The sequence below is a fragment of the Achroia grisella genome, unplaced genomic scaffold (genome assembly GCF_030625045.1).
Source record: "Achroia grisella isolate CSIRO2021 unplaced genomic scaffold, CSIRO_AGI_Agris_v1 utg1023, whole genome shotgun sequence".
NCBI classification, from domain to species: Eukaryota; Metazoa; Arthropoda; class Insecta; order Lepidoptera; family Pyralidae; genus Achroia; species Achroia grisella.
In genome coordinates, this window is record NW_026712560.1 from 459,916 (window position 1) to 485,866 (window position 25,951).

The 25,951-nt window shown below is 31.5% G+C and overlaps 2 protein-coding genes across 3 annotated transcripts in view; both read left to right on the forward strand.

Moving 5' to 3' along the window:
• The window catches only part of LOC131854826 (lachesin), a 65,063-nt gene extending 54,939 nt beyond the window's left edge, over positions 1-10,124 (forward strand). For both annotated transcript variants that reach the window (XM_059206367.1, XM_059188808.1), the window contains exons 7-9: positions 2,123-2,242; positions 8,826-8,996; positions 9,285-10,124. In XM_059206367.1, coding sequence (XP_059062350.1) covers positions 2,123-2,242; positions 8,826-8,996; positions 9,285-9,511 — 518 coding nt within the window. In that variant the 3' untranslated portion in view covers positions 9,512-10,124. The remainder of the gene's footprint in view (positions 1-2,122; positions 2,243-8,825; positions 8,997-9,284) is intronic.
• Positions 10,125-19,176: 9,052 nt separating this feature from the next.
• On the forward strand, positions 19,177-23,325 carry LOC131855103 (secretory phospholipase A2 receptor-like). Its single transcript, XM_059206368.1, has 5 exons — positions 19,177-19,251; positions 21,621-21,867; positions 21,941-22,141; positions 22,443-22,685; positions 23,153-23,325. The coding sequence occupies exons 1-5, from the start codon at positions 19,177-19,179 to the stop codon at positions 23,323-23,325; spliced, it is 939 nt and encodes a 312-aa protein (XP_059062351.1).
• The last annotated feature ends 2,626 nt before the right edge of the window (positions 23,326-25,951 follow it).

Consider the following 25,951-nt stretch of genomic DNA (forward strand, 5'->3'; position numbering starts at 1 on the left):
CACGATATACACCAACCAACACCCAAGCGAAGCTAGGGTGCGCCACTAGTATATTATATACATGAAAATTTGTGAGAAATGATGGTTAAACCTAGTATTTGACAAATAACACATAATTGGAACACAGAGTAGAAAAAAACGTCTGTTTTAATAAATATTAATGTAATACATATAAGGCTTCGTATCGTTTACTAGGACGTTGATAATTGGCAATACTTTATGCGGGATAATAGTCTGGACAGTATGTCGTTGTTGTGTGAATAAAAGCTAAAATAGGATAATATAATACCTACCATTTTCCCCACCAGCCATCTATTTTGCCCACTGATAGGCTCAGTTTGCCGATGCGTGTGGTACACAACAATGTACCTAACATTTCAATGAATTTCATAAAGCTGCGACTGCACTTATTCGTAAATGTGTCTTTATTCAAGTAAATGCAGGGGATTTAAACCAAACTGAAAATTATGTGCGCAAAAACGCGAGTAAAACTGTAGAGTGGATTTAATTTTTTTGTATTTATTATAGCCATATTTTAAACTTATTATTTCTCATTGTACTGTGGAATTAAGAAGAGTAATATTCGACCCCATAAGTTTGCATAATAATAATATTAATATTTGAGTAATGTAAGTTACTCTATAAATTAACTACATAAGTTTGCAATAAAGATATCACAATTGTATATTATATTGCAGGATTTAGTAATATATCATTTTATAATTAAAAGTATTCCTTTTTTATAATTAATATGTTTATTTTGCTGCTGGTGAAGCATGGAATTGTGCTGGTGAAACGTGGAATTCATCGAAAACATGTAACTTATATCAATTTGAAAATCTTTCTGTTTGTTAAGTTTTTACGGTTAAAAAACTAAAATGATCTTAATAAACTTTAATATAAAGACATGTTGTCACGAGGATGAATATAGTTAGTTACTTTTGAATTTCTGTGGCTTCTTAATACTTTTTTTTCCTTGAAACTGATTATTTGATAGGTACGTGCTTGTTCTGCAAAATAAAATTTAGTGGGTATATAGTTTATAATCAAATAGTGACATATAGAAAAGCAAAGTTGAATATAAAAGTATAATCCATATTTTACTCGCGTTTTTGTCGTTTTTCAGTTATAACAAATATTCATCATACAAATTTTATAATCTACAATCAGCCCTATTGTTATTTTTTTATGCGTAAAACGATAAATAAGTCCCTAAAATAGTAGATTAATCGGAGAAATGGTTTGAAAACCCTTATATAATTTATGTTTGTTTTTTTTGTTACAATTCTGTGTTATTGATTAGCGGAACCGACTTCACATTGTTCAAATAAATCATATATGAATTAACAGATGGTTATGAAACCGTATTTTTATTTAGTAAATAAACTTAATTATCTATATAATATTGGCGATGGTAATCAATATAAATGAAAATTATTTTATAGTCACAGATTATCAATCACATTCTCTTCTACGCATAGAATTAAATCTATATAACCTATAATAATATTCAAAAAGAAGTAATAGCCACACATGTACTGATCGGCGAGAACACGATTACGTCTGGTTAGTAAACTAAAAAGCTCGTATCCGGATGTCGCTTATAAACATCAAACATTTTAAATTTATTCTGTATATATTACAAGGATGTCGAATTTTATCCAACCGACCAACCAAAGTTTTGGATTTGTGGATGCATTTTTGAACAAACGCTAAAATGTTGGAAATTCTAAAAAAAATGTTAACCAATCACACATATTTATAATATGCGTGGAATAAGGTATTTTATAATTTAGTTTGTATGTACCGTATGTTTGTACGTATGTATGACGAAGTTGAGATAATTAGTAATAGTTATCTCTTACATGCGACTTCGTCTATCTTCGTGATAACAGATATCATATCACATATAGCCAACATAATTATGTGGCTACTCCAAAGAACCCCGATGTCATGCTCCTATACTCTGTAGAAACTATTTTGTAGCAGTGAGACAGAGATGATAAGATAATACGCAAATAACTTCGTAAAAAGTATATCTCTGTCTTTAAATTATTTAATCAATCACATGAATCCATACTTTTGTGTAACTTTTGTTCCTCACATGATGCAATTTTTACAGTTCATCCCTTAGTACAAGTGCCAAATCAACTGGTGGGGGCACCGACAGGCACAGATGTCACGCTACAGTGTCATGTGGAGGCATCGCCTAAAGCCATTAACTACTGGACAAGAGAAAACGGTAAGAAATATGTTTATCTATGCTAACATTCAATATAACAATACACAGAACAAAAAAATACATATTACACCGTGATATCTTGTTAATAAGAACACAACCGCTATACCTAATTTATCACAAAAAGAAATTCTGACATGGTAATCATTATTCTAAAATTATAATGTAAAATCATTTATAATTATTTTTACAATTTTATCTATACAGTCAAGATTTCAAGTAGTTGTTGTTGGCAGCAACAAACAATAACGATAGACTTTCAAACTTTATTGTTTAAATCTATGATAGGATCTACCTTTTATTACGATTGTCTAATAACAGTTATTACTCCATTGTGAAGTAGAATTTCATACTTAACAGTAAGAACAACAATATCCTAACATCGTCCTTTGTAACTTATGCTAATAACGAATATAAACTTAATCGACATTCACTTACACGCTCTTATCTTTTAATTTAATTTCATAATATAATATAATCATTTTCGAATGTAGTATACATTCGTTAGTTAATTGGAGAGAATATTATAAAATAAAGCTTCATCTTATTTCATTTTATTCAGAATCAGATAGCTGTAATTATGATCTTGATTACGGCTATAAAATAAATTGACTATTTACGAGAGACTAGAATCTATAAGGTTTATTAAGTACTAAGCACGAACCTCAAGAACGGAATAAGCAACTAATTTCATTATTCATAAAGCACATCGGAAGCGTTAAAACACTCATTAAACGAGCCGTTATTCATGTTCTTACTATCCCCTGCGACAGGCCTCTGTAGCTAGTGCTTTGCTACAAGTTATGGCATTTTTATGGTTGTATTTAAAAGGAAAAATTATGCGGTTATTTCATGTCAGTTTTTCATTCCACCCAGATTTATTTTGACTTTGATTATACAGCGTCGATGTTACGGCTTATTAACGACTCCGTAATTATACCGATGAGATGACAACGTAAAATATTACACGATATTAATGAAAGGAAATAAGCTTGTTCGTTCTGAAAAATATTAGTGGTATAATGATTTGCTTCATTGATAAAAGTACCTATAAGATTGGATAACATTAGGATGCACATATACTACTTACTTACAGAACTTACTATAAAACATTCAATCAGAAAAGTATTTTGTAACTTTTTGTCTAGGAAGGACAAGATATCCTTTTTTGAGAAGATATAACAAGCTCAAATACTATCAAAGTATTAAATATGCTCGAAAAGCGATAGTAAGATTAGTGACCCCTGATTTCTCTCTGTTCATTTAAAATTTTTCGTAACTAACTTTTGGACTCTTATCAATGATCACAATATATATTTACATTGTTTAAATCATATACAAACGTGTTACACAAATAAGCCGTTTATATAATAGGTACAAATATATATTTATTTTGATTTAGTACATTTATAATATAGTGTCAAATTGTTACATCTTTTTCTTTTATGCTCCTAATTAAATATCAATATAATACAAATAACTAATTAAACAAATAAAAGGAATCCATAGTAAAATTGTTATAACGTCACTAAGTAAAACAGAGCATAATACGAGCAGATAGATAGCAGCTGAATATTTTAATTAAAACTTATTCAAGATCGTGATGAGTAAATTATTATATTGAATCTAAAGGGGACGAAAAATAACAAGTGAACTTAATGAAAACATGTGGTAACTAATACAAATAAGGCTCTTAACCTAACAAAACATCAAGGGGTCGGGAACTTCATTAGTCCTTATTAAAATGGTACCCTCAGGATAAAAGTTGCTTATTTAGTGCTCTAGTGACAGATAGGTGAAAACACTCACTTTGTATAGAACAGAAGATAAGTTTAACATTTATCTAACTACGGTTCATGTACAATATTAAATGAAAGAGATTCATGCTTTGTAGGAGTTCACATATGCTATTATATATATACACATAATAGCTGGTGCTTTCAAATTTAATTATAATTTATATTAATTATAGTTACAAATGATCGTATTTTTTATTAATTTTGTGATTTGTTTCACATGAAAACCTTTATTGCAGTATCTAATGTGACGAGGAATTGCTCGAATTATCCGTAATGAGAGAGAGAGTAAACTGTAATTACATCATTAGTGGAATATGCATTATTACTTGTAAAAATATTTTAATAGAAAACTTGTTATTACAAATTTATATTAGCTGTTTCTCATAGTATTGTTGTATCATGTACCTACCAGGATATTTTTTCCCATGATCCCGTGTTTCCATAAAAATTTCAAGAAATCCTGTAGAATTTTTTTAAAGCAATCTTCCTCTAATAATATAATAGAATATTTATAATACAAATAAAAACGGTAAAATAAGTAACCTCCTCATTTTTACAGTCAGTCGAAAACTGGCGTTAATGTGACGGTTATAATACCTAAAATAGTTTGTTATCAGTGAACTGCGGTGCCATTTTTTCTGTAATTTTCCGACACTATATATAAAGAGAATTTTCAGTTGAAATGCCCAACCAGTGCGCGGACAGTGGTCGACAACGCTCCCCTACTAAAGTCGAGTTAGGAATGGATTTACGGTGCAAGCCGGCCCGCCCGCCGCGACATGTGTGAGCGGTCTACATACACCATGTGGCCACAGCTGCCCCGGCCGCGGCACCGACAAAACGAACAAAACTTTTTCGCAATGCGGTCTTTAAACTTATATTTTTGTCGGTCTATTTAAAGTGATTTTCTAGTTAAACGCCACTGTCCTTTTAAATCTAGATTTACTTTTTTCGCGCGAATATTCCAAATATTTACTTTTAAAAATAGTATATGCATATATTAATATTTTTAAAGGTTTGTTTTATAATAATACAGATGAAAGTTTTCTACAGTTAGTTTTTCATACATATTTCTGGAACGGCTTTGCATTTCCAATCTAAAGGATTATCTTAGTATCTATAGTCCAGTTCTATGTCGGGCTAGCTATCATGAATGTGTTGGGCAGGACTATCAGGATTATTTATTTAATGAATTCTATAGTTTAAAAACAAAAAGAACATGACAGACAGACAGAAAGACGTGTAGAACTACTGACAACTCAATATTTTTGTACTAGCAACTTACAGCATAAATATGAATAATTATTTATAATTAAAAAAACGTGTAATATTCAAATTCGAAAATAGCAAATACATGGCTCCATTGTAGTGCCAACATCAGAACTATAAATCGCAGAGGAGCAGATTGATCGTGGGAATAGGTGGATATAGTGACAAAGGCAACCGAGCTCGCTGTTACGCCGCCAGAGCGTCCGACCTCGCAAAAAGCAGGCCCAATTCTATTACCGGTTGATATGCAACAAAGACCGCCAGACCGCTCGTATCAAATTGCTCTATGCCACAGTCACCATATTTACTTACACATAACTATAACAATATGGGTACATGTGAAAATCCAATTGTGAAATTCAATAACTGAAAATGGTTTTTGCAATTTCATATGGTATGGTCTTCAATCAATCCGCTCGACATGGATGTAAAGCGCGCGTGGACGCAGACGTTACTAACAAATAGAGGGGGGTGGACGGCTCTTGTGCAGGCTATAAATTGCGGGGAGTACAAATTAAATTAGGTTATACACAGGCGTGACGAGCCAGGACAAGCGGCTGGCGAGCCGCAGCGGACATGGAATGGGTGTGTCCGGCTCTCCCGACCAGGCCAGGACGCAGCCTCAGTTCAGTTTTTGTTGTCATTTTGATACCAAATTCTAATTAAAATTTCTTTGTCGTATATCATTGACAAGGGTTTTTATATCACTTCGGATTATCGACCAAGTTTTGGGTTTAAACAGGGGATCGTAAATAATGTAAAAAATCTTAACGTTCTATACTAGGCCAAAAAAATAGGTTATCTGGAAGCAAAAACTTCTGAAGCAAATTCCTTATACATATATGTATATATGATGTAGGTAAAAAATCGCTATGAAAAGACTTCCCGAATGAGAGATGAAGGCTCACGAGAATGAGAGATGAAGGCTGCTCCAAAGGCGACATAGTAAACAGCTACTCTATTAAAAAATATTGAGGTATATATATATCGATTCAATATAAAAAAGTTTATAAGGGCCTACCATATATAGAAAATGTTACGTCTGTATCACATTTGTAAAGTAACTTGCATACTTAACGGAAACTTTGAAACTAAAACTACCGATAATATTACGATCATTTTGTTATATCGCCCAAGAAGTTTCAAACACCAAGGCATTAATATTGTCAATTAATTAACAAAGTTGTTGAGCAATAAACAAAAGAGGGGCTGTGGTAGACGGCTACCATCAAGGTGTCAGTAGCAGACAGAAACCACAGATTTGTGGTCAATTCATAGGTCGATGTCCAAACTACGACACTTGACTGTTCTTGCCTTTAAAGCAGATTATATTATTAATTGTATTCAAACAATGTCTTTAGTATAATCTAAGATCTGTGTACCCTCTCTTTGTTAAAGCCGCAGAATATTGTAAATATTGCAGAAACTACGATATATTTGCAATTATTAGTGCAAAATAAAAACATCGTCGATCATACTTGTATCTAGTTTATTTTAATTATAGATCTGTATATTTTTTTAACATGCAGTTTAATAATAATAATAACTTATACATAGAATACAACCAAACCAATACTCATCGACTCAATACTCAATTATACCTATGAATACAAATGTTTGTGTAGTGTGATATCGACCCTGCGCCCATGTAAGACGGCATGCTAAACCGCTACTCCTTGTCATTGCCTATATTAAAATGTCACCTATTGTTTACCTATTAATAGAACGTTGAGAGTATAAAATTCTAATAAAAGTTCTAATATGTTATTCTCTACTTAAACACAACAATTATGCTATAATAAGCACATTATGTACGTATATTTTATCTATTGCTATGCAAATATCAGCTGTATCGCCATGGTCGGAATATATTAGTGTAGGATAAATATAGCATACCTTTTTGCATTTTAAATATAACGTATGATTTATATTCTAGAAACGCACCACATACTAACCTATTTATATTGCATCCGTTTGTGTTTTTTGTTCAAAAGTAAATAGTTGACAATTTTAAAACGATAATATGCATTACATCTCATGTATTGCCATTCCTGAGGAATAGATTATTCCTCAATAATATTATATAATATATTCCTCTCATGGCAACACATAAGATATTGCATAATCTGCGCAGTACATTCTATAATACAACCGCCCGTATACCAAATTCACAGTATATACCAAACCTTTTAGCTAGCATAGTAATAATAAATAGGCTATGTCTCTTAAGAGGGGAGAACTATGCAACTTTGAACAATTCACATGAAGTTATTTTATTGCGTTCTGTATTTACGCAACAAATTTCCAAGAGTACAGTACCGAGAATTCTATAATGAAATACCTATCGCCGAAAAAGTGAAAAATTTCAATTAAATATCTTTGTACGGAATAAACCATGGCGGATGGAAATAAAAATAAAACTGCTCCCACAAAATAAAGCGGAGCAAGAAGAATGCAAGCAATTTTTAATGTAGAATAAGCGATGTGACCTACGGCCGCGGTAATAATGTATCTAACGATGTAAATTCTGAATGCGTCTGCCTAAAGCATTATATATTTTAAGTATTTTATATGCAGACAAACAAACATGGTTGATAGAATTAACAATATCAAAACAGCAATAAACGCAAATGACTAAAGCAAATTCCGTAAGCAATTTAGCTCTCTGACTGATAAATGTAACGGGAACAAATAGTGTTTAACACTTGCTCTCAAAATCAACATTTCATTGTTGACATTGCTGCATGGTACGGGATAGAATATTATTTCAAACTAGTTTTGTTATACCTAAAACACATTGGTAGGTAGGACTTTATTTTAAATACTATGTAATATGAATGGTCTGTTTGTATGTAATGGTTCAGACAGCACGATAGTGAAACAAACATATTTCAATACGATATCGGGCGAACAAAGGACGGAAGTGCGCGAATATAAATGGTTGGATAGCTGTGACCATCGAATGCACGTAACGTATCTATTGAAGCAAATAACTGTATTAACGAAAACCATGAAGTGGTTCATGTTTTAGTAGATATTATTTTAGATGCAACATTTTAATGTTAAAAGCTTCCAAATCAATGTTTAAAATGTGTGTTTTGTACCAAACAAAAACGTAAATTCTGCTATTATACATTTATGAAACTAAATTACAAAGCATTTAGAAAAACTGGATATGACAGTTTTTTAAGTTTGATCTACATAATTTTCGTTGTTCAACTTTGGACTTGATGTAATCAAGTGTAATCTATGAATATAAAAATACTTACTGAATATTTTACCTCGTCGACAAACTGATACAAACATATTATCAATAAATTTCTCTGCCATTCCATATTGTTATTTCTTTCAATAACTGTACAATGTAGCCATGCAGAGATGTCTGTATTAAGCAATAAAACGATACATATGCGAACACTTACCCGTCACAAAACTAACTAATGCACCAATATAGCTTCCCGTTACGGGATGCAATAAAACCCTATCCACACTCCTCACACAATGTTATTTGTATGCAGGTGAAATGATAATATCGAACGACAAGTACCAGATGAGTGAGATCAATAGCTCGGCTTACAGCGTTCAGATGAAGCTTATAATCCGGCATATACAACGCAGCGATCTCGGTGGATACAAATGTATCTCCAAAAACTCTATAGGTGATGCAGAAGGCAATATTAGATTATATGGTAAGTAAAGGTGTTTAGACTTAATAATTATATATAATCATTATATAGAATGGATGTAATTACAATTAATTAACTTCTCAGTTTTTCAATATACACTTTCATATCTATGTATGCGGGTTTTCAAAAACTCATTACGCGCTGTAATGAAAAATTACAAATTTAATTTAAATATATATATATATATATAACATAAAATAATTATGGTTACCGATCCTATTTACCAAAACTCTCGCTCATATGCAAAATGATAATAAAATAGCAATGTCACATAATAATAAATTTGTACAGAAATGGAGCTACCAAATCGCAAATCGCAGGACGACGACGAACGTGAAAATTCCCTAGAGGAAACAAACGACGTGCGTTCTAGTCTCCAGGGTTCACTTCGCGAAGGTGGACCCCGAGCAGAAGACGCCGGCTTCCTGGGCGGGGAGGGCCTATCTTCCAGGTCAGGAACACACGCGTCCTCATACACAATACTGTTAATATCAGTCGCAATATACGCCACATGTTAAACTTTCTCCTTAAAGCCATGCGCAAAGTTAAGCTCCTTGACTGAAAGTAACGCGGTTTATATCACGTATTTATTGTTCTTCCAACTTTTATACAAGATTTTCTCATTTCTTTGGAATCTAAAATATTGTTATTGAACTTTTTGTCATCATTGCTACTAAAGTTTTTATATTGTTATCATTTATGTTGACTTGTGCATGGCTTGACATTGTACAGAATATAGAAGTGTATCCGTCATTGAACTTTGGCAACGATATAGGTATTGCCTAGAATAACGAAATATAGAATATAAGGCAATATAAGGAGACTGTGGCAGTATATAATTATATAATTTAAATAGAATAATGATAGTGTCGTTTACAGAACCACGCCTGTAAAGATATTCTTGTATGCTTTCATAATTGATATCGAGGGTGCAATTAGCAACAGTTCCATACGTTGCACCTGTGTCTGTTAACCTAATAATTATTTAAATATATAAAATTATGCTGTTGTCTGTTGTTATTAGTTTAAATATATGTTGTACCTATGTTCAGTTTCATTATGTAGATATATATTGAAATATATACGTAGATGTATAATGGTTTTATTGATATACGAAAATATTGTTTTTAATTTTAGGTAGAAATGTTTCTCATTTTTTAAAAGTTCATTTAATTTTATATTCAAATATGAATTTCTTTGTTTATACGCAGATTAAACGTATTTTAAAAACGGATAAGAACAACATAATCTGAATGTATATATTTTACTTTTAATACAGCTAATATAACTATTTATGTATTCTATAAATATAAATATATATATAACAATCATTTACTTCCATACTCAATAGAAGACATAGTACGTTTTACTGTACCTAGTAGATACTTGAACTGTTTCATTTTTATGTATTTAATTTATTTAATCTGATTTATGTTTATTAAATATCTGTCTTAATGTTGTGTATTCAAATTATAAAATTTCAAAATGTGTATACTTAAATATGTAGTTATGTGATTTATATATATTTTGCTCATGTATAATTTTGTGGAGCGTTACGGTTTTTGCAATTAATTTAATCACATTTCAGATATTGCGTTTAAGTGTTTATCATTATGAATGTAAATTTTTAATGCCACGTTAAAATTATAACTAGGGTATTTTGTAAATTGTTAATGTTTTAATACTGTTGAAATTTATGATCAATTATTTGTAAGCTGTGACCTAAAACATCATGTCAAATTTTAATAATTAATCTGTTTAAAATATAGTTTTGATAGTATATGATTTGTTATTATAGGTATGTTGTTTTAATTTTACAACTGTATGTAATAATTGTAACTAATATGTCAGTTTTTATATAACGGCCTTAAATGAATGTATAATATTGCCTGCGAACAAATATAACGAAGTACATAATTTAATCGGTTTTTTTATTTCTTAAAACGTATTAATAAAGTACGGACAATCTAAACATTAATCCTAAAATGTTGAATGTTTAGATTTAGTACATGATTTTATTTATTGTAACATATACAAATCGACTTAAGTATGAAGTGTGATAACGTGAAAATCTGGAGATCTTTGGGGGAGGCCTATGTCCAGCAGTGGAAATTTTTAAATTCCGGGCTTGATGATGATGATGAAGTGTGGCTTGAAAACTATATGTGTATAGTATACATACGAATAATTTTCCATACGTCTATGAAACACAATTACAGTACATTTTGTCACAGATATTGTGTAATTGAATAACCCGTGTCTTGTGAGATTCGGGCCCTCGTCAGGTCTACCTTAATTTAACACTTAGTCAAAATAGACAATTTCAGGGAAGGTCTGACAATATCCTGTGTGTAGACCCTCTTAATAGGTACCTTCGGGCAAGGCGGGTGTAAGTGCGATCTAGATAGGTGTAACCGCTGCATTAGCGAAATTACCTTGGGCTCTATTATTTTCATTGCGACAACCCTAGCACAGTGTCTCGGGTGCAAATGGGACTTTGTTGGCTGTAACACTCAATACTGTAACAATATTTCATATGTAGGTAAGTATTAAAATATATCTTTTATATTATTATCCAGTAATTTACTACTATAATACCGCAAGTCGCTTTTAAAGAACATGATATTAAGATAATCGCTTAATTTATCAAAACATATAATTTATAATTAAATTATTCAAACAATTATACTGACTTAGGTACGTTATTATTCCTAACAAGAAACTGGTCCACTATTTTTGCTCAGTCTCTAATAGTTTCCTTGCATTATCTTGCGCGGCATTACTGTGGTTTATATTGCTCGCTAGAGAACACTACCAGAGAGATACAGTGATTGCGTTGGAGGTTACAGGTAATTTATTACTGGAATTAAAAAATATAACCCTTACTCACCTTATGTATTTTAATCATAATGAGGTTTTTTTATAAGACGGCTTAGAGAAAGAAAAGGACCCTAAAATACTTATTATATTTTTTAAATGATTATATGTATATTTTTAAAACACATACATAAAGAAATCAACGATGTTGCAACAGCTATAACAAGTAGCAAGAATTATCATAGTACATACGTTAAAATAGGTCTTAATACAGTCTGTATATAAAAAAATATTTCGTAGTATATGTAATATATATTCATAGATAATACGGAGTCATTTGTATTTAAGTTCTATTAAAAATATTTTACTGCCGCAGTGTGCTGAAATTAAAAACATCATTATAAATTTTCTCCTTAATATACATACATGGAATATTAACATACCATTGAAGCCATAGGGATAATTTATCTTCAGAATTGTATAATGAAATTGCAGAGTTCAGTGGCATAACAGAATTTCTTCCGGAATAGTACTATTACTAATTTCTGATTCCGGAAGACTGTCATGCCTACGACTACTAGTCCTAGTCTTACTCGTGAGTAAGACTATAGGACTCACATGATAGCATGATATCCGTACTACTATTCATGTAAATATATATATAACAGTCGTTTATATATATATTTATGATCAGATAGGACATAAACTTATTTACCATTCCAGTTACATAAAAAAAAAATAGATATATTATTCAATACCTTTAAAAAAATAGATTTTGTGATAAAATATGTCTGTATTATATAAGCGGCATGCTCAGTCAGTGATCCGTCTTCCGGCCATTTCAAACGACGAGACTGCCAAAGGATAGAGCTGTGTCTTTGTCGGGAGCAGAATAGAGTGCGCACTAACTCAATAGGCGCGCTTAGTCCCAAGAGCGCTTGCTACGGTTTGAACCTGTGTTTGCATCTTAAGTGAGGTGTAGTTACCTATGTCCCTAACTTTCAGTTTATCTACTACAGTTATTACTTGCTATATACTTGCCAGAAATCTTCTTGGGGACACATAACATATCTACTTAGTAGACCTGTTTCAAATACATACATAAGTGATAACAGATGACATTTTACTTAAAAATCAATTTATAATATACTCAGGTCAGTCCTGATGGTAGTTTATATTACAGAATAACAATACTAATATTATAAATACGAATATGTCCGTATCTATCTGTCTATTTGTTGCCTTTTCACAAATAAATGGCTCAATACAGTTTTATAAAATTTTGCAAGAACATAGATCACAAGGGCAAAAAAAGCAAAAGAAGCAAAAGAAGTCACGGGTAGCAAATAATATATTATAAAGCTACAATTAACTTAATGAATAATTAAAAAAATGTGTGTAAAGTGATTCTAGAACATTCTATTCTGAAACATAAACAAATTTAAGAATAGTAATAATAGTATAACATTGTATAAGCGAGTGCATTGTTGTCTAGTAATTTACAAACCCGTCTCATAAAAGCCTTAATGCTCGTGAGTTAAAATCTGGCCAACACCAAAACTATATAATGAAGTGTTTCAATTAAAATTTCCTCATATAGTAAACTATTAGTATCTAAAGAAATCCTATCCTAGTGAAGATAATTTATATCTTCACTAGGATTCATTTTGTTCCATTACTAGTAAATTCGCAACTTTATTTCAATAAGCTTTTGGTTTATAGCCTTTTAAATACGAGTATTATATATATATAGTATAGTTTGTTAAAATATACATACATATTAGAGTAATATAGGCATTCTTTAGTGTATCTAATAATAATATTTATTTGTCTCAAATAGTAAACTATTACAACTGGTTATCATAAAATTAAAAGGAAGATTCGATTCATAATCAAACCAAAATGATCTATAACTCAGAGGTGGCAGTAAGTCCACCCTGCCTACTATTCTTTATAGCCTTTATAAGTAAAATAATACAATAAACAATCAACGTCGACGATAGAATTTACGTTCAACTCGTTCTACTACTAAAGTATACATATCAATATTATTAATACGAAAGAGTGTGTGACTATCTATCTGTCTGTCACTTTTGACGAAAAAACGGCTCAACAGATTCTAATTAAATTTAGCATGAATATAGATTGTATCACATAGACAGACTCTAATTAATATAATAAATAAATATATAATAAACACATAAATTAGCAATTTTTAATTTAAAACGTTGTAAAGCTTCTTGAATATTTATTACTGAATGATATTTAAAGATATTGTTATAACGGTATTATATTATCTATATTAGAATTCCGTAAAACCTAAAATTCTGTCTGAAGTTACACGTGACTTTGAGATAAGTACGCATTTTCACCACAGTATATTTAATTTGTTAAAACATTCCACATCTTAAAGAATTATATACGACGAGGAAATTCCATTTCCTTTTAAAACAATATTTACATTTTCATCTTCTCGTCTATAATTTGCTAAAGAAATTACTTAAACTTACGCAGAGCAACGTTTAAATTAAAGTTAAAAGTAAATGTTATTATTCCTACTACATAAGTAATAAAAATTAAATTAACTTAATTGTAAGTAATTATTAAACAAGTAATCTTTTAGAATTTTGTACATCTACGTGTATTTATATTACCTAAATATAAAAATGACATGAATAAAAGATTTACGTAATAACTGAAATATTTATCTCTCTTCTCATACAATTTCAGTGTTTCCAAACATACACGCGTAATAAGTCGAAATAACCATTCCTCTGGTATAAACAAAAACAGTGTATGTAGTAGTAGTAGTAGTCATTTTAAGGTATATATTTATCCTAAAATTATAATATAGCTACTTTATAGATTTATTAAAGGATATTAGAGAATTATTAAATCTTTGTGATTTAACAATTCTCATATATTTATTTAGGGGTTTAGTATGATGCCATTATAATTCGTATAATGGTATCATACTAAATCCCTGCTTACATAATATAAATAATAGAACCTCTAATTAGCATTTAATATTTTATGTATGGGTTTGATGCAATATCTTCTCCAAAACTCAATATATAATTTTTGTGTAAGATAACAAAACAAATAACACACGCAATCTAAGTTAGTTACTTAGTTTGGTACTTAATATGCTTTGACTGCAATTCGCCTGTATTATTGATATAATCTATGTTTATTTACAAGCCCACCATATTCAAGGGAATTCTCGCACTACGTCCGGTCACAATCTGCATAACAATGGCTTTCTATAGTTCCCGCTCTCCAGATGGATGCTAATGCCTTCTCCATTCATAATTCATATCTTAATGAAGTGGACGAATTTAGTATAAGGTTCATATTTATTTATGTATAACCTTCCCAAGAAACGTAGGTTGAAATGAAAATCACTTTTGAATTGCACACACACAGTGCGCTCTCGTAAATAATTTAGAATCAAATATTTCATAAAACAAAATGATCAAGTAGAAAGTTTATGGTTTTTTTAAATATAGACTTGGTTTATTAAGACTACTGCGTACTTTACATTATGCATTCGTCTTAATGATGAGATTTAATTTGTAGTCTAAGTGTACATATTACTTCAATATTGTATAGTTATAATAGTATTTAATACTGTATAAAAATATGCCCACTTATAAGTTTATATATCCAGTACTTAACATATAACTTCACTGCAGTAATATCAGAACAAATAAACGATGACCGATATCTAGCAATATACATTATAGTTTCGATGACCACTAGGTGATGAATACAAACACAGAAGTATAATTCAAAATCAGTAAGAAGCGATACTAGCCATTCCAATTAATACTTTTCGAATACTTGAAATTTCTTATTTCAATGATTTACATATAAAAATAGTTATACAATATGTACCTGTCATAGAATATTTTTGATATCGCCTATGACAATTAAATACTATTAACTTTATTTATAACCAAAATATAATCTCTGGTATAGTGTTTCTTATTAGAACAGAAATGTATTTCTGTATATTTATTTAACTGGACACGCTTTTATAATAGCTGTGTTATAAAAATCTTTGTACCGATTTACTGTGGATACGACGGATGTCCCTTGACAGTTTACCTAGTTTTTCAATGGTCTTTGTTCTTGAGCATTGCTCCAGTACCAGGAGAATAATGTTCTAAATAGAAAATAACTTTTGGGCTTCACTGATCTTATACAAACCTTTAAACTTTCTCTTATTTGTTTCTCGTACATTTTATAAAAGGATAATAAATAAAATGTGTAATACTTACATATAGATAAATAATAAAATCAAAAAGAAATAGTAAAGGTTTGACCTTTTATTTATTTTTTAAACACAATATTAACCCACTTACTTGCCCACTAACAACAATTAAAGCCAATTGGTTCTATTTATTAATTCAACATTATGAAGAGACTTATTCGAAATAAAAAAAAATGAAATTACTGGGTACGGAGGTATATCATATAATGATATGAATAATCATCATCCTCTGAAATCGAAAACACATGAGGAGAGATATCTGAAATTAAAAAAAAAACGTAGTACGTAATAGGTACGTTTTTTCCGGACTACATCTAATGCCGCAGCTAGTCTTTATAGCTTACTACATCCTTACACCGGATGACAGGAGGCTAGTGCAGATTGCACTCTAAACCACCGGGAGGACTGAAGGCCAACTCCCACCTAACGGATACGACTATAATCTGAGGGCACCGCTAGGGGTTCTAACCTCGGTCGGACGTAATTTCGATACCCGTTTGATTTAGACGAGGGATCATTCGGCGAGGTACATACTACGGATGGGTGTCGCATGATTACGCGATGATCGTGGCGCTCTTCATGTACCTATATAGGCGACACATAATCAACTGGTTCATTAGCTTATTAATCATTCATGTACGTATAAAAACAAATCCCTGATCGATTGATGCAAATATCAGCTGATTCTGTTTTCTTTTGAATAAATGCCAGAGAGGTTTGTACGTTACTTTCGAATGTAATGTAAAATCATATTCGTACAATAAAACTTTGCTCTGATTGATTTTAACGATAAAAATATATCGGTGTTTTTCTTCACCCACACGATCCTGGGAACCATTCACACCTTTCTAGTAAAAAGTGGTTTATTGTGTTCTTAAATAAAGTTATTCAGTTTACTTCGCGGGCTTATTGTATAGGCCCATTGTGAGTGTCGGGCCCCAGGTGCGGCCGCTCTTATGTATTCGCCTACAATAACCTTATGAATGTCAAAAACACGTTACTTTTATTTACCTTAAGCGATGAATAGTATTGTTACGACCGATAAAGTGGCTCAATGCGAAATCGTCTCGTGGAGTGATCGTATTCAATTCACTATTTTTCTTTATTGTGTCAAAATAAATAATTTCCTCATTTTATTCTATGTTACATTGATTTTTTTGTATTATTTCTAACTTATTCAGTTCACTGCACTTCTTATACATGTAAAGTACTTCTACGAAAGAGCCAGTCTGCTTTTATAATTTTATATCTCAAGAACCATTTATAGACAAAATCGAAACAGAAAAGCATAATAGAAAGTAGACGTTCAGCGATTTTACGAATAATGTTTATATTTGCATGTATCTATTAATTAGCAATATACCTTAAACCACTGCCAAAAAATATGTTTCAAGTCGGCGGCATTATTTTCATGAGTGGTAGGTAGGTACTTGATATATTCGCAAAATATAATAGAATTAATTTTGATTATTAACGTTCCTGATAATGTTTACTTCTGAATCCAATTATCAATTTCGATATCATACAATGAATTGTAAATAATGAAATTACCACAATTGTTTTTTTTGTAAACTAAATTTTACTTGTATTACTAATTCGATTCTCTACTTAACATTCCATCATGTCTACCCTTATTACCTAATTACTCAAAAAGAGAACTTTACTTTGTTTATTTGCACATAGTAAGAGCTTAAAGTAATCCATTACACAAATCAAATATACAATCCAAAAACGCAATTAGTTTAATAAATCATTATTGCTTTGATGGTTTATTCTCTTGCGTATTGCTAGGGTTTGGAGCATACGCAATTTAATAAGCGACTAATTATGAGCATAATACACCTTTAAAAGCTTAATTATCTGATGTCATGGCTGACGAACCGCATGCATTTACCTAATTAGACTGATATTTATTGCACAAACTCTGTTGTACTAATATAGTTAGTTCAATTGGCCATTTAGCAAATTTATAACAAATTAACAATATATGCGATAATGTGGCTATGTTACAAAGCACTACCGCACTTTCAAATTGTGACGGGTTCGATCTTAACACAATATAAACAATTTTATTTATATGTATGATTTTTTATGTTACAGAAATGTTAAACAAGTTGTTGGATGAACCCATGAACATTATTTGATCCTCATGTAATAGGATTCGATAATATTGAATCCAAAAATTTCATATAGCTGAGTAAGCCCTATTTGTTATCTATTTACATATGATATTATAATTGTGGTACTATCCCCATTCTGCCATTCATTGAATTCCATTTGTCTATAATAAACGAAACTAGTTCCTTTGTGTACCGCTAGTGAATACGAAAACGGTATGTCCCTAGCGTACCCGGCTCATAACATCACTTGAAAGAAATCCATGCACTTAGCGCAGAAATAAGCGCGGCTTTCGACCGCATTCACTTTTAGCCATGTAGTTTTTCTCCTTTTACACCCTCCACACCCATCTCCCATATAGTATATCTAGGGTTGCTCTATTTAGATAATCTAACTGGTTATGAATATCTGACGTGTATAAGTGGCCCAAATGAATAAACTCGAAATATGAATTCTAAATTTGAAAATGTTTATAATACTGCTATTTATCACCCTGATATAATAAATTGTTACTATTACAAAATATATTACTCCTGTAGTTTTCGTAATTTAATTTGCTTTGGAGACTATGCTGTTATATTTCTTTCTGATATATAATATAATGGCATCTTTATAATGTACAAAAGGAAAATTATGGCGGCAAAAATTGGGTAGATTGTACTTGAAACATATTCAGAGATTGATGTATGTGTACCTACCTAATACAATATCTTCAAGTCATGTTGTCGTTCTTGTCTGCATATGACAGTTAAACTGTTATTTGAATACAAAAGATGTCCATTAATATTCTTTTTCTATCTACTGTTTATAAATATATTTATTTACCAATGATTTAAAAAGATAACATTAAACCTGTATTGTACTCCAAATGTTAATTTCACACAACAAAAATCCAGCTCAAATATTTAAATTCCCAGCTTAGAGTTTGCATTGCAAATCTGACTTCAATATTGCAACCTAGCAACCCTAGGCATGCGCCATCCCTCTCCAACATCACATCTCTCCAGCTCCACTGTTCGCTTTAACGTTCGTGACACAAAGCAATATGTGAGTTAACTTCACTGTAACGGTTCTTGTTTGAGTTGCGATTTAATGCCTCCTTAAACTGAGATGGTTTACGGGTTAACCCGGTTGAAAAGGATAAAAGTATCGAAGTTATTTACTTTTTAGATCTCGGCCGATTCAATAAAAACTTTCAATCCTCTAAAGACAATATGGACATTTAGATAAACGCTATAAAATCATAATATATCTACTTAAAAAGCTTTCGTTCCTGGCATATTTAATATTAATTGGTACTTTTGAGTTATATTAGTTAGTTAGTTAGTTATATAGTACTGTAAAATATTCCTAAATATTATGTACATATTAGATAGATGTAGACTTAAATTTTAAAATTATAACTATACCTAGTATAATTTTCTACAGGTAATTAGTCTAAGTCTAAAATCAGCAAAATAAACTAAACTATATACTTTTTATAATGATAGACCAAAACATTTAATTAAATATGAAACTCATTTGAGTCGTACCTATGTATCTATTTAAAGTTAAGACACTCGACCCTCGTGATCCGACCCGATCTGAACCGTTCGTTCATCTGGAAACAATTTTGTACGAAAAGTGGTGAGATTAAGAGCTAATCTATATTTACCAATGAAACAAGCATCAGCTCAGGCCGCAACTTGTCCAATTTACATGACGAAGGTGGCGATATCGCGAAAGAAAGTTTCCGACAACTTTTATCAGATCCCGCCCCACTGCGGCTGATGAGTTGGCACCGAACTTTATTTACTGAAATGAAGGTCCCATTTAGTGGAGATGGAATTGAGTATTCTGAATGAACTATTTTGAGTATTATGTCAATATAGCATACATAGCATTTTGCTTTAATTTATAAAATATAAGCAATTGGCAAATAACTTTAAAACTTTAGAGATATTTATTACAACGAATTTTCTAAAAACTTTGCTGATAAGAAAAAATATAAATTTAAATAATACAGTATAATTTATAAACTTATATTGTTATGATAATAAAAGAAGATCGTCATAGACTAGTGGTTTACTTCCCAACTCAAAGACCTCAAAATCACTTTTAGCCAAGATAGTGTCACTTTAAATTTTTAACTAACCAGGGGTAGACTAACTTAAAAAAACGTATGCGTAGGTACCTCAGTTTCACCTATTTCAGCCACCAGTCATTATTTTAGATTGTAGCGAGCAGATTAGGCAGGAAGTTACAGGATAAGTGGCATGACCTCTTAGTGCTCTGGCAATGCAACGCATGTGTGGTATCCAGGGTGTCACATGATATCGTAATGTCCATAGTGCTGTTCATATATATATTATAGACATACATACAATTCCATTTACGAGACGAGAAACAGAATAAACGTACACGCGGTAAAATCGTTGCTTTTGACCACAAAAACGACAGCTGATATCTCTGACTACTCCATTCGGGGTTACAGCCGTAAGGATTTATCTTCTAAAAGTATTGTAAGTAACAACACGTAAAATCATTGTTCTAATTATTATAGAAATATAATTGAAAAGTGGGAAAAATTTAAACAAAAAAGTAAAAGTGAGTCCTAAGAATAACATTGCTGTAATAAATTAGTACAATAACGTTTAAGTTAAAAATATATTAAAACCTCATTTGTGTTACTTGAACAAGTGAATACAGAATCCCACTCCATATTAAATCGTTTCGCCCGAGTTGCCCGACTCGAGAACTGGTTCCGAGGGACTAGGATTAGGTACTGCCTATAGCCGTACATATTACACGAAGAGATTTAAACTGAATTAACCGTTCGATCGGAAAATTGGAATGCCACACAGATAATTACCTGACACTCACAGAAAAGGAAATCTCTTAGAAAAGAGATTCAAATAAATGTAGGTACAGGAAGGACCGAGTTAGACGGGCCACTCCGTCGGCAGAACCTATGATCACGGAAAAATAACAGATACAGATCTGTGGGTGCGATCGACCGGAACCGGATATCAGATGATTGAATTTGGGACCAACTCCCCAAAAGTGTTTATGATGTAATTTCACTTGTAACTTTAAGAAGAATGTATTCAATATATGTATATGCTTTGTTTAAAGGTGTATATTTATAACTGTATTAATCATGTATGCATACAGCATAGCATTAATTTCAATCATAAAATAGTTACAAATACAAATCTAGTTAGTTTTTATCAATGTTCTCTTTACACTTGTTGCTGTTATTCGCTGCAAGAATTAATCAAATACAGGGTAAAATCCATATAAACGTAGTTAGTAAATTGTTCTTAACTGTATCTAATAAAAAAATATTTACATAAATTGAAATCTAATAATACCTGTAGTGTAAAATACATTAACAGTAGTAATAGTGTGTTACTTAAAATAAATTATTAGCACAGAAATTTCGGATGGATTATATGTGGGCACAATCGTTCAAAACATTCTACCGCCTTCATGATATGGCTACAAACTGGCACCAGGCACGGCAGATCTGTGAAGTCGAAGGCACGTCCCTCTTCGTGCCGGACAATTTGGACGAAATGGAAAATTTAAAACTTCTAATCAGTAACATGAAGGCTCACTATACCGCTATATTTATTGGAATACACGACCAATACGCTAGTGGAGATTATGTTAATTTAAAAGGTGAAGCTAATACTTAAAATTAAATTTCTGATAAATTAACAATTTTACAGAGAAAATTTCATATTATTTTCAGGCGAACTAATAAGAGATACAATTTTAAATCTCCTTTGGGCTCAAGGCTCTCCAGATAATTTGAATGGCACAGAACATTGTGTAGTAATGACAAGAGAAGGACTTTTTGATGACAAGCAGTGCAGTGATATATTTCCATTTGTTTGTAAAATAATGGGTAGTAATATAAAATATAATGAAAACTGTGATAATTATGACTCAGGTATGTCTATATGAGTTAGACTTAAATATTGATAGGCTACTTTGAATGTCTGGGCAATTTCATCACTTTGATTGATTTTCATAGGCTTATTAATATGTTTGGTCACGTCCTATCATGCACGTATCATGTATATTCAGACTTGATGTGTGTGTGAGAGAGTACATAAAGTAAAGCAAACTACCCGATAAGCAGTACTTTGCCTCAAAACATGGCAATCTAGATTCCAATCAAAACATGTAATCGTCCTTGACCTGATATTTATGTGCCTTTTTAAAATCAAAACATATTTATTACTTACCAGAATACATTAATGGAGGTAATGGTAAATGCTATAAATACCACGTGGAACCGTTATCCTGGCACGACGCGTATATGGTCTGCAAGGCAGAAGAAGGCAATCTAGCTATTATTAACTCGGCTTCAGAAGCTACACTAATCAATAGCTACCTTGGACAGCACCTGAATAGCATTGCTCCGGATCCCAATATATTGCATATTGGATTTAGTGACCTTATGTTTCCATATCAATACAGAACTATAAAAGGTAATACTTTATGAAACAGAATTGCAAAAACTGCAATCGTAATGAAATTGTATAGGTTTGTGGGTTTTACAAACAATAATAATTTTTTGGTGACAAAAAAGGTTCACCACTATGAGTTTCTAAAATTACAAAAGTACACTTACATATATATATATATATTTAATACGTGATAATAGAATGGTCTGCCACCAGCGCTAACTGAATACGCTGGCGGGACACCAGTGAAGGATGACAAGATGAACAAGTCAGGTCGACAAATTCACCAGTTATTTATCAGGATGGTTTCCAGGAGAAACCGCGTGGAGGTCAATCTGACATTATGCATTGCTAGTAATGGGGTGATTAGTCCACATTACTAACAAACCCAATTCCCCCCCCCCCTCCCCTTACATATACATATTTACTATGTAATATTTGCAAATATCTGTATATAAACTATAGCTTCAGTGTTAACCCTACATGTACAGGACAAACTTTGGAGGATGCAGGATACTCTTCGTGGAATCCGGAGAAGGAAGGCTCGTCGTTCACAAACACAAAACGTTGTGGGGCAATTTCCAGGACGGGATTCCTGCAAGTAACCTGGTGCGACCGTCCTGCTATGTTTCTCTGTGAAAAAAATATAAATAGTACTCCATAAATTAAACAAACATAGTACTTTTTACTCATATATGTATGTGGGTACATTGTTTAATATTAGGTAAATTTATGTTAACAATACCCAATAACCCTGGTTTAATTTTTTAATATAATTTAGAAGTACCGCATAGATAGGTATACACACCACATATAACATATGTATCACGTTATGTAGAACATGGGATAGTAGGTACATTATATTGTCGCACAGTGTGAAGATGGGTCTGCAAGCTTTGTAATCCTAAACCAACACCTAGACTGTCTACCTGTGCATTTTGGTAATTAATACGCCTGACCTAACGTTATCCCGCATTAGTGGTAATTGACGTCACTTGTAACCACTCACCGAGATGGACGCTGGTAGCGACATCTGGCGACAGATAGCATTCAATACATTTAAAACCATTGCTGCGTTCGTCTCGGTGAATTGCGACTGTCGATTACAGATATCGTTTGAACAAACTAAATAAGCATGAAATACTCTTACTGTTTCATTATGAATCCATGTAAAATATACTGCAATATGAATTTATTATGTACTGTATATATGTTGATGTATAAATATAACTTTATGTATGTATAGAATAACATCCATCTGTACAAAATAAAGCTTTCAATTTATACTCATCTGTACCTAAGTGCACTGTAAGCTTTTTCGAGACCCGGTTTTAGAAGTGGATTATGGCAATAAAATTTCTGGGAACATAACATTTGTAATGGCAATCCATGACGAGTATAATAAGAGTTAGTGATGTTATTCATGTCCACAGCTGACTATTACCGGTTTTCGTCATGTGAGCTGCCAGCTTGTTTTCCATTACCAGTAAAATGCGATATAAAATATAACATAAAATGTATGATATCTAAACAAGAATTTCAAATCAGTACACACAAACATTATTGAAGTTATAAATTAGGTGGGTTGATACTTATTTCACGTATTTGATTTCAATTTTAACGGTGAATAAAACACGAATATTTGAAGTTGGAGACCGAATGAAGACAAACTTTATCTAACAATTAAGGTAGTTAGACACGAAATGGTCCTCTGATTAGAAGGATGCCAGCTATCCTTGCTTCAGGCCACTTCCGGATATTGTTTCAAACAAACGGCTACGCCATGTGGTCCATATTTGGTTACTACTTTAGACCAAAATTTGTAATTATTTTAAACTAGCTGTTACCCGTGGCTCCATATACTTTTTTTTGGACAATGGATAGTATATCTCCGTGATCATTATATATACGCTATAATCACGTCTAATTTCATTATATCTATTCCCTGTTTAGACATGAAAAGGTAACAAATATAGAAAACGACATACACACTTTCACATTTATAATATTACTAGCTACTCGCCCCAGCTTCGTACGGGTTGTACACCCGTATTGTATATATTTATAAACTAATAGTGTATTATATATATAAACCTTCCTTTAGAATCACTCTATCTATTGAAAAAAACACTTCAAAATCCTTTGCGTAGCTTTAAAGATTTAACCATACCTACATAGGAGCAGACAGCGACTTTATTTTATACTATGTAATTAATATGTATGGAATTCTAGACAAATGTTAGGAACACTAGTTGCCTCATGAAAAGTTCTTAATATATAATATGTGTGAAAGACGATATTATATATATTCCTTAATTATTTCATTCATATTTTGTATTTCTACATATACAAATATTATAATATATACCTATATACCTACGCAATTTACGTCTACATAACTTTTACTCCCCGACATCAAAACTTATTTAATCTTAAACTAACTTCGCCATATGACTGGCACTTTTATTGTCTTTTTTATTTTACAGCAAAGTTCTAATTTAATAAAGATAATAAAAGTGTGTGTGAACCATGTGTAGGTACATACTGCAGTGTTTGTTTTAACAAACTGCAATAATAAAAGAATTTGTTATTAATGCAGTATTCTGCTATTACATGCATGTATGTCGACCTACACAAAATATACCTGTATAATTTGGTACAGTGCATGTATTTAAAACCTAAACTTTACTGACTACATTTTGTAATTTATCTGTTACAAATATATGAGATGTGATTAAAAATATATACTTAATATTATACAAATTAAGGTTTTTTTATGTAATAATACGTCAGTCGGAACAAGTATTAAGTAGTAAAACTTCTAGACCTCAAATTGAAAATGGAATTTTGAATGGAATCGTGGATTTCGTATGCTTGTACTCTTATTGAAATCCTTATAATATAATGAATAATAAAAAACATACGTAACATTTAATTATTTTTTTCGGTATAATTTCCAACGTATGAGAGCTAACGGGTGCTTTTGAGTTAAATTTTATTTGATTGCTGAACCCGTCGCGCCGACAACAGCTGATTGATGTATGACCACCGCCGGGCCTCGATGGACGAAGATTATGTAATTGATGCATGCATGGTTATTCAATAATACCATGTTATTTCGTTTAATGAAAATTCCGGTATTTGTATAATTAAAATAATAACAGACATGTTCGTTAATATAAACATACTTGTAGTGAGTGTTATGCTATAAAAATAACATGTCTTTATAAAACTCGTACATTTGAAATTTTATTCCACATTTCCAGACCTGATATATCTCATCTCACTAT